Raw genomic sequence first — 19860 nt, forward strand, 5'->3', positions numbered from 1 at the left:
TCTATACATAAAATCTTGCAAGTTTAGATATTTCTCAACTTCTGGAGGGAAGTCTTTTTCTGGTGCTGAAAACCTCTCACTCTTTTTTGCTTAAGAAGCATCCCTTCTGATGAGTATTTATTAACTTAATTAATAAATTCTGTGCTGGGGATCAAGTTCGGGGCCTCAAGAATGCCAGACTAGTGCTTTACCTCTGAGCTACATGCCCTGTGGTCTCTTCTGCTCTCAAAGAGTCTTGGCACTTTGAGTCAAAATGAAAACCAATAGGAAATGAGTTCCTCCATGGGAAGAAAAGTTGGGGGCATTCTTAGACCTTGGGGGCTTAACTAACCAGTGGGTTCAGATTCCCTGTGGTGGTGTGTCCATGACTATAAAGAGCCCAGCACACTGACTCCCTGAATACAGGCGTGGGCTTTGCTTGGGCTATGGCTGCCTCAAAGGTTGGGAAGCTTCACAGGAAAGCAAGAAAACTTGGTCAAGTTTTGTTTGATGGCTTGAAATTTAATCTTGTGCTCATTGAGCATGGATCTAGTCCTTAATGAATTCTGTCCTCAGCTCTCATTTATCTTTTAACAGCTCCCTGGCACATAGTAAGCAATTAATAAATGGCTGCTATTATTAGGCTTATGATGATACAGATGCCTCCACAAACACATTCTTTGTCGCTGCCTTTTTCTTGCTCCAGACTGAGACTCCCAGCTGCCCGCTGGATGTCATACACATTTGCACCTTTGCCCACGTGTGGGCACTGCCAGGCATGCCTTTCCACCTTCTTCTCCTCCTGTTAAAATCCTATTCACACATTTAGGCTAGGCCAAAGCTTTGTCTTTGCATGAGGCCTGTGCCCTGCTTGGAGCTCACTGCTTCTTTCTCTGCATCCTCTCTCTCTCTCTCCCATCCCCATGGTACACTGTTACCCTTTCTCTACAGCAACTCCACTTGGTTCTATGTCTGACACTACATTTCTCAAATTTGATGGAAATTATTCAGGACATCATAGCTACCTTGTATATAACATAAACCTCTTTTCTGACTTGCGCTATGATAGAAACTCCAGATCCATAGGTGGTATTATTATTAATTATCAATATCCTTAGTTGTGCCAAGGTGTTTCAATTTGTCAGTTTATGAATACAATGTGTCTTGCTCATCACCCCTTTCATAATTTTCCCCTTTGTCCCTCCCAACCTCAGCCATCTCCTTAATATTCCTAGTTCCATGTAATGTAATGAGTGCATTTGCCTTGCCTGTCTACCCATTTGTCTACCCTCACGAATCACCACCCCTGACATAAGTTCCACTAGCTTTGATTTTGTTAAATTGTAAGTTTCTTGTTCAAAGGGGTTATACCATTGGAATCTTCCCTGAATATACTATATTTTAGTTAATACTTTTGTGTACAGATGCACACGACCCTGTATGTACTTAAATATGTATTTATACTTTAGATCTAACTTCTACATATGAGAGAAAGCATGAGTCCTTTGTCTCTCTGAGCTTAACTTACTTCATTTAACATCATTTTTCATTGATTTTTCTGCAAATGATATGTTTTCCTAATAGATGAATAAAATCCCATTATGTATGTATGTATATATGTATGTATATATGGATGGATGGATGTAAATATGTTTGCATCATATCTTTCTTGATCCATTTGTCATTGAAGAGCATCTGGGTTGTTTCCATAACTTTTCCATGGTGAACAGTGCAGTAGTGAACATGATTGCCCAGTGAGTTTGCTATATCCTGACTTGTAATCTCTGGATAAATGTCCAAGAGCCACTAAATTTCTATTCGTCTTCTAGAAGAGTAGAGGGAGTGCCACAGACTTGACTGCAGGTCCAGAGACATCCTCGTGCCTTAGTGTTTGGGCTTCTGGCTTAACCAAGCATCTTATCCAGACTGGGAGCTCAGGATGCATAAATGACTTGTGTTGGATGCCAGCAGCCTGTGTTCCTTCTACTGTCTTCAGGGATTTCTATCATTCATAAGTAAAATAAACACACATCTTATTAAATAGCTAAAGGTCTACCTTGGCTTTTGTAGTCCTAGAGGTCACATGTTTTCTCAAAAATGAGATAAAAGGCAGGGCAATGGGCCTGTCCCTGTGATGTGCCTTTGCTGTTGTGAACTGGATAACTGCAAAGTAGGAAATATGCCCAGCATCTCAGTGCTTCAGTTTCCTCATCTGCAAAATAGAAAGTAGCCTTTGTACAGTGTCTTGTAAGGATTCAATGAGCTTGTATATAGGTGGCACTCAATACATGGAGCTATTATTATATATGCAATCAGTATATTTACTTATTACCTTCAACAAATTGTTGATCTTTGGCCAATAAATAATTTTAATGATATGGCCAGCCCTACAGAGATACAAACCTTCAAGTACATTGAAGGTCCTTTTCACCTGGAGAAATGCAAGAAATACCGATAATCTCGAACTTTTAAAAGACAAAATTATTATCTTTAAGTAGTGTACAAAGGAGTTGCCATTTAACACAGTAATTTATGATTACAGTATATCCTGACCACCGTCACCCATTTCAACGTTCTCACCCATCCCTCCCCTCCCCCCTCCTTCATCTTACTCTTCTTAATTTTGGAGGATTTCACTGGATTCTTGTGTACTTCCTCCCCCTTCTCCACTCCATTTTTCTTTTTGTCTTCTCTTTTCTTTCTTTTTTTTTTTTGTCAGTTGTGAGGCTTGAACTCTGGGCCTGGGCACTGTCCCTCAGCTCTTCAGCTCCAGGTGAGCACTCTACCACTTGAGCCACAGTGCTACTTCCTCAGATTTCAGCCTCCTGAGTAGCTAGGATGATGGGTGTGAGCCACTGGCGCCCGGCTTTTCTTTCTGTTTTAATTTAATGTAATTTTTTTTTTTTTGCCAGTACTGGGGTTGAACTCAGGGCCTCAGATTCCCACATGGAATTTTTGCTCAAGACTGATACTCTACCACTTGAGCCACATCTCTACTGATAGCTTTTCTCTTATTAATTGGCAATAAAAAGAGATTCAGTGACATTTCTGCCTGGGCTGGTTTTAGACCTCTACCCTGAGATCGCATCCTTCTAAGTGCTTGAAATTACATCCATAGCCACTAGCAACTGGCTAATAATCTCAAACTTTGTCTTCTACAAGTGCCAACTTTAAAATTTGCATGCATTTCCACTGTCATGCCTGGCTGCGACTTGTCTTCCTCATCTACGTAACATCAGACCTGTTAGATCACATTAAGAACTTGGGCCCCTTCAGAGTGGATTATAGGTATTAAAAATAAGTATGAATGGAAAGTGATAAAGCTTACTTCTTACTCCTGCAGAGTTGCCATTCTGGGGGTTGAAAATTGCAGTGACATGGTTATTAGAAGGCAATTACATCATCAAAGCTTTTCTTTCCTTCTCACATTTCAAAGGAGCATGTGTCCAAAGAGCCTTGTTCTCTTTTAATGATCCTGACATGGTCATATTATACCCAAGTACAAAACTATGACAATACCTCTCGTGCTGGCTGCCAAAAGTACCATGTAGAGAGACACATTGCAGTTGAAAAAGAGAGAATGGCCTCTTTATGGTAACCAGCTTGGAATTATAAATATTTTCATTTCTCCCGTAGGAGATGGCTCATGGAAGAGAGGAGACAAACACGACTTTGAAGCTAAGCAAGCGTACTCATCCCTCCAAACAGTCACCCTACTGAGGACCGTGAAACCTGAGTTTGAGAAGTTTTCCATGGAGGTGAAAAGTTCTGTTGAGAAACAAGGACTCAATGAGGAGGATTACGTAAGTGCGTGATTATGAGTCTAGCCCTTCAGCATCCTGAAAACAGTCTTGTAATTAAATCAGAGGTGACAAAGTGTCCCATTCTGAACCATTCAAAACTTCCAAATTCAGGCCTGAATGTCACTGGTGCCTTCTCTCTCTCTCTCTCTCTCTCTCTCTCTCTGTGTATGTGTGTGTGTGTGTGTATGTATTTCCTGGTCACTTTTCCTTCTTCCTGACCCTGACATTCTATCATCCCCTGCCTTCTCCTACACTTTTATTTTCAACAGCTACAGGGGGAAAATCACCGTTTTGTGGGGATCTGCACTGCTGAGCATAATGTCTCTAGATTTCCTCATGGCTATGGAGCAGGGTGGAGGGGGCGTAGTTTTAAGGGTGCTGGTTGAAGAAGTACCCAAATTTTGTTGTTCTAATTTTCCAAAGCCTGGCGGTAGAAGATATTTGGGGTTTTAGAAAGTCTGTTCTTTGACAGTCTGTCTCTGCTTCCTGACCAGGTAGCTTCTCTCTCTCTCTCTCTCTCTCTCTCTCTCTCTCTCTCCTTCTCTCTCTCTCTTTCTCTTTCCCTCTTCCTCTCTTCCCCCTCTCTCCCTCCTTCTCTCTTTTGCAGACATTATTCTTGCTCCCGCTTGAATAGTGCTGTTGTTTTTAATGTATTTCTGAGAGTTCACTAGAGTCAGAGGCTTAACCTAGGTTAAGAGTTAAGCCAGGGACCTCATCTAAGAGATGGAACTCAGAGAGTTGACTGACCCCTCCGCATTCCCAGGCACCCTTGTTTGGCCAGTCTCTGGTCCGTTTTGCTATGTATCTGCTGCGTTCACAGAGTCTCAACTCTCTTTCAGAGTGGAATAAGCAGTGGGTCCTGAAAGCTAGCGGGGTAGGTGTGCTTGTTTTCAAAACTGTTTACACTGTCCAAATCATAGAGAGAGCCTTCTTAATGATATGTGGATAGCTTGGACAGACCCTGCACAAGCTGGATAGTGACCAACTTCCAAAGAGATCGTCACTTCCAGACAGGACCTCATCCATGATCATTATCAAAGTCTTGCAGCGTGCTGCCATTAGCTCCTGACAGACCTGTCAACAGATTCTGGATCTAACACTTTTGACCTGGGTGATCTCTGAAAATTTTCCTGATCCAAGTGACTCTCTGTTGGGAGGGTTACTAATAATTTATCTGACAAATGTGTGTATGTGTGGTGTGTGTGTGTGTGTGTGTGTGTGTGTGTGTGTGTGTGTGTACTAGCACTAGAGCTTGAACTTAGTGCCTAAGACACTGTTTCTTAGCTTTTTCACTCAAGGCTGGCACTCTACCATTTGAGCAATACACCTCCACTTCCAGTTTTTTCATGCAAATTGAAGATTAAAATCTCATTATGCTTATAATCCTAGCCACTGGCACCCAGCTTGTCTGATGCTTTTTAAAACTATTCCTGTCAAAAAAATTGAAGCTTAATAAAAGGGTCTGTCTTGTATAAGATTCCATATGGCCTTGCAGGAATTTACTATCAAGTAATCTACAAAAGATTATATTTTAAAGGCTACAGAAATCATCTTATGCATATCATTTAAAATAACTTTTGACTTTGTGTCAAATGAGCATAGCCTTAAAAAAAGCAAGAGGAGTCAGGTGCTTTAACTCATACCTGTAATCTTAGCTACTTAGGAGGCTGAGAGCTGAGGATCATGATTCAAAGCCTGGCTGGACAGTAAAGTCTACAAGAGTCTTATGTCCAATTATGCATTAAAAATAAGCTGGAAGTGGAACTGTAGCTGAGTGGTACAGCACTAGACTTGAGCACAAATAAGCTCAGGGATAGCACCCAAGCCATGACTTACAGCCCCAAGATTGATATATAGCACATAGGCCCTGAGTTCAAGCCCCAGGACTGTTATACACACAGAAAAATGAAAGGGAAAAAAAAACCTCAGGTGAAATGAATTTAACAACATAGTAAATTCCGTAAATAATCAAATTAAATACTAAATATATTTTAAAGTGAAGTGTTATCATTTTAACATTTACAATGTAAAAATTATTAGTGAGATTTGATCTTCCTTTGATTGTGAAAAGTCTTTGAAATCCAGGGTGGATCTGACACTTTCAACATTTTGAGCCCTTGTTCCAAAGCCCAGAAGCTGTGTGTGATGAGTTGTTAATTGGATTGGACACTGTGTTTTTAATTATAAAAAATGAGGACTTCTGCAGCAGCCTAATTAGAATAACTTTTTCCAGAACGTCTGTTTTCTGAAGACGCATTCATTTTCCTTTTTATGAGTGTTTTAGTTGTGGGTCTATTGAGTGCCAGATGCAGATGCTTATTTACCACGTTCATTTGAATAGGTGGTCATGGTGAGTGGTGGGTTGCTACCCAAGCCAGAGATTTAGGCCTTCATGAGTCTCAGTCTTTGGTCTGGTGCAGTGGGAAATACTTTACAAGAGTCTGTAGGCTTGATTGAAGCTTAGATCTTTTCCAGGTTTTTCTCTTTTTTTATTTCTATTCTCTGTACTCCTGGGCCATTGGTCTGGTCTGTTCACTTGGCAGTCTGGTTCACCGAGCCCAGCATGGGCTTTGCAGCTTCTAACTCTCTCTTACTTCCAGCAACTTTGGTAGACTCCCTAGTTCTAGAAAGTACAGTGCATTTTCCAAACCATCACATGACCCGTGAGTAGTAAAAGTTTTGTTTCTTTTAAATGCTTCTACTTGTGGGCTGGGAAGGTAACTCAGTGGTAGAGTGCTTGCCTTGTATGCCTGAGGCCCTGGGTTTGATTCCTCAGCACCACATAAGCAAAAAGAAAAAAAAAGCCGCAAGTGGTGCTGTGGTTCAAGTAGTAGAGTGCTAGTCTTGAGCTGAAGAGCTGAGGGACAACGCCCAGGCCCAGAGTTTAGGCTCCATGACCAGATCCCCGCCCCCCAAAAAAATGCTTCTACTTGTAAGTATGCTTATATTAAATTAAGCATACTGAATTAAAATCAAGCATAACTAATTAGAACTTTTAGTGGCACTGGCTAGGATCCTAATATGATATTAAATGTCTGTAGTGATCATGGCCGTCCCTAAAATCAGATTTTGTAGCTATATATTACAACTTGATCATGATTTTACTGTAGGGTTAAGAGGATTTGATAGATTGTGAAAGCTCCTTTTATTCTTCCTTCGTGAAACTCTTTATGTAACTTTCATTAGGATAACAGAAATAAAACTAGCACTTCAAACATTAAGGATTATATAACATATAATTACGTGCTTTTAAATATTTTAGGTATTATAAATTGTATGCTAGTCTTCATTCTATTCATATATGTTGGTACAATATTTATATTAGCATGTCTTTGGCGAGGTTAAAAACTTCTTAAAATGCAAAAAAACATCACATTAATGATATTATACAGGCTATATTGAAGCACTGGAATGATTGTATGACGATGCTTTCTTTTTAGTAAAAAATATTTTCTGTATTTTTCTTTTACATTTTGATGTGTTGATGCCAGATTTATCTTAGTAAGAAATTCATCTTCTGTCTTTCTCAGTCTGCCCTCTCACTTCAAAAGAAAGGAATTTTTTATTGAGATTTTGAAGATTTATATCCGTTTTAAGATAAAAAACAGGTCCCTTGATTACCCTGAGTGTATATTCAGATTTTTTTTACTTACACTAATGTGTGTATGTATAAAGTTCTATCTATTTTCATCATCTGTGTAGATTGGGGTGTTTGAATTTTATCAAATGCTTCTTCTACATTTATAACAATCATCAGATTCTTGATTCTCCTACAAGGTTTTATTGTAGTGAATTGCATTAGCACATTTTCCTAGTTTTAGCTATCACTACTCTACTAGAATGACTCTGTTCTCTTTTTACTTCAAGAAGTTAAGCATCTTCTTCCCCTAGTTCATGTTTAAGAGAAGATAGTCAAAGCTATAGCTGCTTGCTGAGGTGGAGCTTTTCAGGTTGTCCCAGGGACTATAAGCAGCTTGTAAATTAGCTTATCTACTCTATGTTTGGGTGGCTGGGTGGCACATGTGTGTGATGTGCTAGGATTGCTTATGGCTGCGTTACCATTATGGCTATGAATGTTGCATGTACTATAATTGTTTGGTTATTACTACATGGATCTTTTAACAGAGTTTCCACCTTTTTAAAAGTATTCTGGGCATCAGTGACTCATGACTGTAATCCTAGCAACTCAAGTGGCTGAGATCTGAGAATCATGGTTTGAAGCCAGCCTAGATTAAGAAAGCCCTTGAAATTCTTATCTCCAATTAACCACCAAAATCCATAAGTGAAGCTGTGAATTAAGTGGTAGAATATCGCCTTGAGCAAAAAGCTACAAATCAGCACCCAAGCCCTGAGTTTAAGCTCCATTAGTAACATTAAAAACCAGATCATTGAGGGTCATTAGAAATCTAAAGAGGAAAGTAGAATCCCACTGGAGAGGCCCTAGAGTTCCAGTGTGACTTAGGCACAGCTCAGATAAAGTCTGGCCAAGTACTTACCTGGCCTTCTCTGAAAGTTGGTACTGGGTCACTTACATGTGCAGCGGCTCTCACTTAAGGGCATCTTAATGGAGCTGCTTGGCCTCTGCTACACCACCAGTTCCAATTCCAGAGCACTGCTGGTATTTAGTTTTAGAATGCGCTGTGTGGTGGCCAAGCTAAGATTAGTTGTATCCCCTGACTTCTGGGCCAGTGACTATCTTTTTCCACTACATCAGTCTGATCTGTGCCCAATAAGGAGACAAACCCATGACCCAAAGATTAAGTGTCTCAAGCACTCTGAGGGTGCCCAGCAGGGCCCACAGAATAAAGCATTTCCTTCCTTTCCTTACACCTACCTGGCCATATATGTATTCTTAAGACATCTGTTTCGCTTTACTCTCTCACACACCTGATAAAGTGATGAAGACTGCAGAGCCTCTTCATCTGCAGTGACCAGTTGTCTCTCCTTATTTTTCTTGAATGTGAACCACTGTTTCCTGTTTATATCACATTGCTGTTTACGATATGCTCCCAGGAATATGGCAATGGGCTACGAAGGATGGAATCCTCAGGGTTGGGGGCATGGCTCAATTGGTAGACTGTCAGCCAATGAGCAAAAGCATCAGGTACTGAGGGGGGGGAAGAGGGAGAGAGAAAGAGAGGGGGGAGGGCAGTAGAGGGAGGAAGGGAGGGAGGGAGAGAGAGAGAGAAAAAGAATGGAATCCTCTTTCCCTAGAAATTCTTAAAGCAGGTATATCAATATCTACAGCCAGGAGCTCTGGGGATTTATAAATCCTGAAATTCTGTGCAAGAACAAGCATAAAGCATCATGCAACTTAGTGTAAAATACATGAACACACATCAGTGTGGTCCTTATGAAAGTCTAGACAGTCTATTGCAGTAGAGCAAATGTGAGCCATGTGTGAAAATATCCCCGTTCCCAGGGGAGAAGCTTCACTGAGTTCTTGTGTGGGAGGCTATTTTCATATTCATGCAAGTTTCTATGATCTCTTTAAGACCTGTACTAACTCCTGTACCTAAGTACTTATGTCTATACATTTGTTCCTTAATAGGATCAGTATAGCAAGAGCTGAGGATCATTGAATTAGGTCCTGACTAGTCAGCGTTCCATTTGCCCAACTATTGTCCTGAATCTTTTTATTCACGTGCGTAGGTGCATTGTTGATGCAGGGTTGCACTGGAAAGTTTCTGTCTGGGAAGAACATAAAGAAACACCAAAAAAATCTTATATTTAGGGAACCATTAGCTTTATTTCTGAAATAAAAGGGACTTTTTTTCTTTTCCTCCTTTCTCTCTTCTTCCTTCTCCCTTCTTCCTTCTCTTTCTCCTTTCCTCCTTCCCATTCTCCCTCCTTCCTTTCCTTCCTTCCTTCATTCTAGGGCAGGGAGTCGGTTCAGTCTTCCTAATTCCCAGTTCTCACATGATGTCTTTAAAAGGTAGACTTCAATTCATCCCTGCTACCGTTTCTCCAGTGAGGCAGAGCCAATGTTGGAGACACTTTTTCCACCCTGGCAGCCACGCTCGCTTCCCGGCCCTGTAAATCCCACTCTGGGCCCTGACCCATCTCCCTATTGTGTTTGGCACATTTGAGACCCATTCACTGTCTGCCTTTTTAACAGTTGGCTCTGCCCTCACATGAAGCTTACCTTCTTTCCTTGATGTTGTTGTTTAAATAAAAAAATGACACATGGCTGTCTAGATTGAAAGGGCCCAGTACAGCAAATAAAAAAGTCCATATTGGGTTAAGCTCAAGTTCATACTATCCTGAGAACAGACAAATATGACTCTCCTCTTTGCTTGCTTTTCTGTACGCGCAGCTCTGTGCTCACAGAGAAATATTTGTAATGGTTTTCTGTTTTTCCCCTGTATGTTTGTAAAATTTATAGTTGTGATTGAGTTTCAAAGTTAATTGAGGACTATTAACATAACAATTATTGGAGATGTCATTGGAAAAATTTTTGGAATGTTAGCTGTAACTTATCACAATGTGATGGTGATAAATTTTATAGCCCTTTTAGATTCTGTGATCTCTTTTAGATCACAAAGTACTTTAGACACACAAAAAAGTAAACACAGGAGGACACACACTTGTTAAGAAGGCTCCAGTATGGGTCCAGCTTTCTGCCAATGTAAGCACAGGAAACCGAGACCACCTCCCTGGAGATCTCCAGTATTGTAAAGAACATCATCCTAGCACCAGAGGAGGGAAGGCAGAGCTCCTGACCATGGGTTCATGTAGTAGATTAGACTGAAAAAGCTATTGGTCAGGTTCCTTGACTTCCTAGGGCTTTCACATTGTACAACCAAGAGGCCTTCCCATTCCTAGCAGTGGGATATCACAAGCTGAATGTTTCCTAACTTTACTCTGAGTGTCATTGATTTTATCTGGGAATAAAATTTGTTCATCTTTTATTGAAAGAAAGAGCTTAGTCCCACAATCTCTCTCTCAGTCTCTCTCTCTCTGTCTCTGTCTCTGTCTGTCTGTCTGTCTGTCTCTGTCTCTCTGTCTCTCTGTCTCTCTCTCTCTCTCACACACACACACACACACACAATTTAGGATAATTTTTTTTGGGGGGGTCTGGTCATGGGGCCTGAACTCTGGGCCTGGGCACTGTCCCTCAGCTTTTCAGCTCAAGGCTAGCGCTCTACCACTTGAGCCACTCCGGCTTTTTTCTTTTTGCTTATGTGGTGCTGAGGAATCGAACCCAGGGCCTCATGCATGCAAGGCAAGTGCTCTACCACTGAGCCACCATCCCAGCCCCTAGGACAATTTTTTTTAAGGAGAAATTTCTTACAATAGAAACAGAATTCCTCTGTTGATAACATTACACCAGAAAAGCCTCTTGGGTATTTTCACTACTGCATATATACATATAGTACAAAGGACCAGTATTTCTTCAGCTCCCAACTGTTTACCACCCTCTGGCATGCAGCGGAACATACAACCTCCTGCTATTGTGTACACAAGATAAGTACTTGCAATGGTCTGTGTCCAGTCTGTGTTTGCAAAGAGACAGCTGCAAGTGTAGGCTGGCAAACATGGAATTGCAGCTTCATTTTAAAAAGTAGGCAAGAATTTCTCTGATTAATTTCAGAGATGGCGTATTTGCTTTTGTTTTGTTTTTAAAGAGTATTTTAGTTATAAAGAATATATACAGTCTATTTTTATGAAATAATTCTGTACCCATCGCACTTTGGATTTGAAATTCAGTTTCATACTTCTTAATGTGATCCCTGTTTTGGGCTTGGAGTAGAACTTGGTAAATGCTGTTTTTATTTCTAACCATGTATTTTGAGCAGGGGGTGATTTTATAACCTTGGGTATTTGCTCTCTTGAGGTTAACGGGCCACCCATAGCTTTGGTTTTTTCCCCCTTTATTTAAAAGTTGAAAAGTTAACTAATTAAACAAATACTTTAGCAATGTCTGATGCTCGCAGTGTCACGGACAAGGCGGGATGTGCGTGTGGACATGCTTGCCACCCCAGCCTTCGTCCACCTCCAGAAATGAATGGACCTGAGGAATGGACCGTGTATCAGTCCAACAGAGCCAGAGTTAATACATAATTGTTTAAAGAGGCCAGACATCACATTTGGAAAGCCTAAGCTGTTGAAAATCAATGCTCCAATTGCTTTATAGGAGACAAAGGCGCAGCCACAGTGCCGCTTGAAGCAAGTTGAATCTCGACACTGGTTTTGTACAGAAGCTATCTCAACATTAGTTGAGAAGTTTTCAGACCACCAGTGAAGCCTCAGCTAGACATTTCAGTACTTCTTATCTTACATTATACCACTTTGTTAGGACAGTCTACTCTTACTGGGGATTTTCTGAGTTAGCTATTCAGCTAAACCAACAAGAGAAAAGAAATGCAGGTAATGTTTTTGTCACTCTTCTGATGGCATTGGGCAGAGGAACTTTTCTTCTTCAGAACAGGAGGTGGCTGACTCCTTCCCTGCCCTCATCCCCTTTTCTTAAATGTTAACCAGGGAATAATTTGTCCAAATGAAAAGACCCTTTCAGGCATAAGAGGGCTTGGCTAATTGTATTTCAGAGAATAAAAGCAAACCATAAGTTGGTTTTTAACAGTAGAAGAATTATGAGTTCACATGCCTACATGTTAATAAGATTAGTTGTGTTAGGAAGATGTAATTGGCCAGGCAGAGATACTTCAAGAAGTTCTTCTCTAGCTAAAGAAATACTGGGTGACTTACAAAACATTCAACTAAAGATGTACTGGAATCTTTTTTTTTAATCACTTTCATTTTCTTAAAATGAAGGGGGAAAGTTGCTTCAATTTTATCCCTGGAATTTTTAAACAGTGTTAGTTGTGCTAGAGTTGAGTGAAGAACTTGGGAATGCCCCAATTAAAGTATTTTTAAAAATTATTATTATACATAAGTATCCATTTTCTTGTGATGGCTACATCTTGGTAGAATGGATTTATTCCTGTAAAATTCCCTTTGAATTGGCATAGTGTGAAAATGGTCAGCAAAGAATAGCAGTATCATAAAAAAGGATGACCAAGCAGTAAGCTTCATGTTTTGTCCTTTTGAGAGACAATCACTACTTTTTGTTAGCCTGGGTGGTGACGTAATTAATTCGAATTAGAAGGATGTTTTGCAATAAGATTTGACAATATACTCAAGTATGCATGACTGAAATAGCAATGCAGCGTGAAAATATATTTCACATTTGAAAGGCTGGTAACACTATTTTCTTTCTTGTTTTCTTTGCATTGTCAAATGTAGGACATTTGACCAACTTTTCCACAATTGAAGTACAATTTAATTCTTTTCAGAGTAGTCAGATCACTTTGAATTACAGACTGCTAAACTTGCAGCAAGAACAATTGTACACAAGTGTAAGTGAAGGAGCCTAGACTAAAATGGTAGGGGATGAAATTTACATTCCTTTCTTTCCCTTTTGGCCTTTTTCTCTCCTTCCATGCCTCCATGTTCCTTGGGTCTCAGCTTCCTTCTTTCTTCTCTTTGTGAGGAACTTGTTTATAAAGAAGTTTGGGGAATATTGGATTAGCTTCAGCAGGATATTGCATTTAAAAGATAGGAATCCCAGGAAAAGAAGGCTAAAGTCTGGTATTCCACTGTCAAGTAAAGATGAGAACACATCCCTCACATGCCAGGATCTCTCTTCCTACAGAGAACGCTTCCCGCTTGTCATTTTTAGTCTGATCATCCAATGAATAAATAACATATTGAAATATTTCCAGAACTTAAACTGCCTTACAGTGAAGTTTGCTAATACTGTATAGAGCAGCAACAAAAGAAATCCATGTTTCAAATAATTTGACAGGAATTTAAAGGGAATGCCCGGGTTTAGCTTTCCAACTTAGACGTATGGGTGTGGGGGGCAGGGTGACAAACCAATACAAGCTCTCCTGACCACTGTACTACCAGAGGGATCTGGTATTTGATGCTGACAGTAGTCACAGATTTCTCAAGTGTTAGGGCAGAGTTTTGGTTCATAACACTTCACCATTGATGCTCATCCTTTGTGTGGGTAGATGTGGTGGATGAGCCCAAGGTTTAATAAATATTAAATGATAAGAATTGAAACAATGACCTGAGTGCATACTACCTATGTGCCAGAAACTTTAATCTGCTAAATGGAGGAAAACCACACTGAGTTGCTCTTGGAAGTCATGAAAATTAGTGTAAAGGGGTTTTATTATCTTAAGCACAGACAGTGATAAAAATCCAAAGAAAATAGTCAAAGAATATCCCCATGGACTTGCAAGCAATGTGCAGAAGCCGTGTTAAGTGACATCCTTCCTGGGGACCAGGCAGTTGTAAAAAGAGAAAAGCCTGAATAATATTTTATTTAACTCTCTATCTGGTTTGAAATTTGAAAGCAGCACGCATTTTTGGTAGTTGTTTTGGATTAGTCTTTATTTTTGGATTTCCCCCTCCTCCTGGAGCAAGCTTGATTTATTTTTTTAATAAACATCTAAAAATCTTGACTTCATAGGCTGTGATTAGAAGGTAGGAGTTTTATTATTCATATAATGAACTAATTTGGGACCTTAGTTTGAGGACTTTTATTATTTCTTCTGTGTAGTTACCTCTATGTGGTTTAGGGACTATATTGCTAAATCGCGATAGCTTGTTTTGCACCCTATCCTAAAGCTCCTAAGGAGATTAATTTATTAATAATCAGTGCTACATAATATCGGAATACTAATTTGCCTACTGAAGCCATACAGTTATGTCCATTTAATCTCAAGCATTTTTTTTCTTTTCTGTATTCAGTGGTGACCTCTATTTGTGCCAACCATATGTTCATCCCTTGGCTTGAACAGATTTCTGATTTGGTTTATTTACTCTGTCTTCTAAAATGTTTACGTGCTTAGCTGACCCTTTGGCTCACATGTCCTTAGGGAAATGTAGTTAAGCCTGAAGGTGTTTGTGGATTGCATCTCTGCTCATATCCTTAAACACTTCCTGAGTCTTCCTTGTGAGTAAAGTACTATGAGAACAACTCAGGGCCCAGGTAGGTGCTTTCTGATGTGCGGGGGGGGGAGGAGGGGATAGATGGGCACAATGAATCACATAATTGAGGCAAAGAATTCAAAATTAAAAGAAGAAACTCACTAGTTACAATTAGGGAGTAGTGAAATTACCCAGCCTGAATAAAGAGATCCCCTTTTGGGAGTAGTTTGGGAAGGTTTCTCTCTTAACAAATAAATTGCTCCTCTCACGGTGGCCAAAGCACCACCATCACTAAGTTCTCTACTTTGGTTGCTGTGTCCTTCTTAGTCTTCATTGATGATTCTTGTTTTCCTCTCCTCTCTCAGCGCAGTTCTCAGTAGCACATGCACACATCCGCATCTGCACAGGATGACCACATTAGGAGGGATTGCGCCATTCAGGGTTCTGAGGCCATGCCCAGAGGAGGAGTCAAGGAGGACAGAAGTCAGGGAGCTAAGAGCCTGTTCTGCAAAGGTTGAAGGATTATAGGAAACAAACATGATTTTCAAGACTTTTGAGAGTGGAACAGTTCCAAGTGAGAATAAAATAGTGTCAGTAGCAGTGGGTTATATTAGCCTACTGAATCAGCGTCTGCACTCGAATAAGATCCGCAGGGAAACTGTACACACTTTTAAATCTGAGACGTGTGGGTCAAGAATATGTGCCTGCGCACAAGGTGATGCCATGCCCGGTGATCATGGTGGCCAAGGAGTCAAGAGGCTCTGGTGTTAAATGAATGGATTACACACGAGAACTGTGTGTGTAAACTCAAGTGACACGCTAAGACTCCAGTAGTGTGGAGTGGAGACAGAAGGTGAGCGGATACCAACATGCTTGATGTCCTTTATGTCCTGGATTGAGGGAAGTCCCTCGGAACACATAACAGTGGTATATGATGGAGACTTTTTGACCTTTCTGGTTAGAATGTTCTTCTTTAAATGCTGTGTCTTGACTCTTTAACACACACACACACACACACACACACACACACACACACACACACAATGTTAAGAGTTGACTTAATCAGAAATGGATTTAATGAGAGTATGCCTTTTTGCCTTAGCCTTACATCAGTTTACATTTTCTTTCAGGAACTTTGAGCTGACTTAATCTAGTCTCCAATATTACCTTTTCCTTCTTTGTTTAAAAAATATTTTATTGTTGTGAGGTGATATACAGAGGAGTTAGTTACATCAGTCAGGTAGTGAGTACATTTCTTTTTGAACTATGTCTCCTCTTCTCTTGCTCTTTCCCAGTTTTCCCTTCCAGCCCCACCCACCAGTTGTATAGTTCATTTTCCATTTAGTGTTTAGTGAATGTCACTGGTGCATTTGTTCACCCTTAGTCCCACCTTTTCTGTGCCCCGCCCCCCCCCCGCCGTCTTCCCAAAGACAGATAAATGAACAAATGAAACAAAAGGAAATGACAACAAAAACAGCAGCAACAATAACAAACAATCTCTTGTTTCTATTTCTTGGAGTTCATTTCATAAAATATTATTTCACGTGATTATACACATATAGCTATTGAGCCTTTGTGATTCACTCCTATAAATATCCTCCTCTGGTTTCACTTTGTGAATATCTAGAGACCTGTATAATTTATCATGGCCCAGTGTATTTTTTTAGCCACCCAGTATATTTGCTTGTAGATTTATAGATACATTCTAGTTATCACAAATGAGGGAAACCGTGAAGCTTATGTTTTGGGGGAGAGGGTAGGGGAATCACCTTTTCCTTTTTTTGTTTTTCTTTCTTTCTTTTTTGTTTTTGTAAATCATGGGGCTTGAGCTCAGGGTCTGAGGGCTGTCTCTGAGCTTATTTTCTCAAGGCAAGTGCTCTGCCACTTTGAGCCACAGCGCCACTGCCAGTTTTCTGGTGGTTAATTAGAGATAAGAGTCTCACAGACTTTCCTGTCCGGGCTGGCTTCAAACCATGATCCTTAGATCTCAGCTTTCTGAGTGGCTAGGATTACAGGTGTGAGCCACCAGTGCCCCCAGCTACCTTTTCCTTTAAAAATATTATTATTAGGGTGGTGTAGAGAGAGGTTACTGTTCCATAAATCAGATCTTGAGTATATTCCTTTTTATACAGTATCATTCCTTCCTTCACTCACTCCCACTTTCTCCCTACCTTTCCCTTTCACAGGTTGTATAGTTCATTTTCAACATAGTGTCTCCTGAGTACCACTGCTGCATTTATTCACCCTTTGTCCATTTTTTGGTTGTTTTTTTAACCTGTTAAAAAGTTGTTTTTGCAAGGGAAAAACATCATCATTCTGTCTTTACTCTTTCCTGACATGCAGAACACATTTTGGCAGCCTATATACATGCTAGAGAAGTCAAATTAAGTGTCCTAAAGGAGAGATTGCTATCCTTGGCACCATGGATGTGATCTGGGATCTTGGGGTCGTGCCTTGATTGATATGTCAGGTCCTGATGATGTAATAGCTAGGCAAGCTCAACTTCAGTTGTGTTCTGGCCTTGCCTCTGCAGTATTGTGTGAATCAGGCCACTGCTGTGGGCATCAGGTTTTCCTCTATTACTAAATTACAGTTTTGGCCTCGCTTCCTTTGTTTAAGATCAATCAGGGAAAGATAAACTCTAAATTCCTGATAAGTTGTCAAATTTGGTGATGTTGTAGTTCTTTTAGGCTGTGAAAAACACCTATGTTGTGAAGATTTATAATCAGCCATGTATTTAGGACATTTGTATCATAGTCAAGTATATCTATCAACCTCAACTCATTCCACAGTTCAAAATATTGGCAACATCTTGATTTAATCAAGTTACATTTGCACCCAAATAATTCATAGTAAAATTTGACTTGGTAGATGCAAAAGAAAATTGTATCTTATGATTTTGATTGCCGTCCCCTTGATGTCTTGTGATCTAGAACTCTCTCTCTCTCTCTTTCTCTCTCTCTCTCTCTCGGTGCATTTAAAAATTGGGCTAGCTACTCATGAGGCTGAGATCTGAGGACTGCCATTCAAATCCAGCTCAGACAGAAAAGTATATGAGATGCTCACTTCTAAGTAACTAGCAAAAAAAAGAAATTGAGGTGTGGCTCAAGTGGTAGAGCACCAGCCTTGAGCAAAACAGTTAAGGGACAGTTCCTGACCAAGAGTAAAGTTCAGTGCCCAGTAGGGTACAAACACACACACACACACACACACACACACACACACACACACACAATTGGGTTGTCTTTTTTATACTGACTTTAAGAGATCTTTAAAATACTCTGTATATGAGTCATATGTACCTACATATACTCATATATACATATATATAGTCATATATGTATGTGTATATATATATTTATATAAATAAAATGTGTATATGTGTGGGGTCCATTTCTTTCCAGGACCCTAATTTCTAGGAGACTCTCCAACTTCTTATTTTTGCATATATATTTGTATATATAATGAATGTATATTTTAATATTTTCTCTTAAGTCTTTCACTTAATATTTTATTGGTACTAACTGGTGATAATTTTAATTAAGATTAAGTTACTTTTTATATTTAGAGCTATTTTTGTATCATCTTCAATAAAATTGCCAGCATCAAACAAAAATCACAATGATATTCTCCTATTTCCTTCCCGAGCTTTATAATACCTTTAGCTTTTATAGTTATATCTGTGATCCCCCTTCAAATGTGTTTTTATATCGTCTGTGAGTTAAGATCAAGCGTTAGCTTTTCCTATCTCTTTTGTTCTGTCACCATATGCTGAAAAGACTTTATATTTCCTGCTGAATTGCTCAGGCACATTTGTGAACTCAGATGTGCCTTTTGAGATCCTTTATTTTGATCTCCTGATCTATCCAACTCGAATCAAGTTTCCAGGAATGATGGGTGATGAGAAGCATAGGTAAATGGTATGTGTATGAGGGAGTCCAAGGGCAAATACATTAGATGACTGAATTTGTTGGAGAACTGGTCCATGTATTGGTCCTGTGGCCCCTGTGCTCAGTCTTCCCTAATACTCTAGTCATTATGGAAGGTAAATGATGGGTAATAATTTTGCTTAATGATCTTCTAAAGACAGGTTTTGTTTAACCAACTATTCTAGATGATGGTAGAGAAAGAAAACAACAACAACAACGTCTCCTATCTGTAACAGCTAACCTACAGGCTATAATATCTAAGTTATTTAGTAGTCCAGGAAGGAGGTGAGCCCAGGATAGAGATAGTTGTTTTGTGGAGGCTTAGGATAAGCTCCTGCCCCAAGGAAGTCATAACTATATTTTGGAGAGAAAGGAATTTGTCAGTTGGGACAGTGATGTTTTAGTTAAGCACAGTCACCAGGCGACACCGTGGCTGTCTCTTGGATGTATTGCCAATCAGGAAGTCATTTAGCTTTTGTGTTCTCAGAGTTCAACTAGAATAAGGCTGAGATATCAGTCTGGAATGTTCGTCTTACTTTCTCTTGAGGCTAAAATAAGTCAACAGATGACCAGGTATGAATTTCATGAAGGAAGACCCATTATAGAAGAGCAGACATTGAGGCGTGTATCAGTAAAAGTTGGGGCCCTGTGTTTAGTATTGAAAAGGCCATGATGTCCCTTAGTACATGACAATTATACTACGCTAAACATAGAGTTTTAATTTTGTGATTTAAAAGGAAATTGAATGAAAAAATAGATGTTATATTTTAAGTATAAAAGCCACTTGTAAAATGTAGACCAAATGGAGATTCTTTTTTGAGCTTTGGGCTATGTACACACCTCCCCAGGATACGGCTTCCGTCTGCACCTGGACAAAATTCATTAAAAAAAAGATTCATTTGTCAAAGATCCTATTACTAATAGGCAAGTGATGCTGTCATTTTAACTATAAAGGGAGAAGAGTAGGTTATAACCTCATTTCTTCTACATGTTCCCCATTAAAATTTCACCTTCTCCCATGTACCTTTCAGCCAAATGAGGTTAAAAAGTCATGCCTTTTCTTTTCTTTTTTTTGGGAGGGGGTTTCTTGTGTTGTTCCTTTTTCTTTTATTGTGAAAATACTGTACAGAGGGGTTACAATTACATGAGCAAGGTAATGAGTACATTTCTTATCAAGCATTGTTGCCTCCTCCTTTGTTTCCCCT

General features: G+C 39.7%; 1 protein-coding gene across 2 annotated transcripts in view; it reads left to right on the plus strand.

Annotated features, from left to right (window-relative positions):
* Positions 1-19860, plus strand: part of Npr3 (natriuretic peptide receptor 3) — a 60635-nt gene that overhangs the window by 19681 nt on the left and 21094 nt on the right. For both annotated transcript variants that reach the window (XM_013018653.1, XM_013018654.1), the window contains exon 3: positions 3616-3782. In XM_013018653.1, coding sequence (XP_012874107.1) covers positions 3616-3782 — 167 coding nt within the window. The remainder of the gene's footprint in view (positions 1-3615; positions 3783-19860) is intronic.

Source organism: Dipodomys ordii, unplaced genomic scaffold, assembly GCF_000151885.1.
Source record: "Dipodomys ordii isolate 6190 unplaced genomic scaffold, Dord_2.0 Scaffold41, whole genome shotgun sequence".
Lineage (NCBI taxonomy): Eukaryota > Metazoa > Chordata > Mammalia > Rodentia > Heteromyidae > Dipodomys > Dipodomys ordii.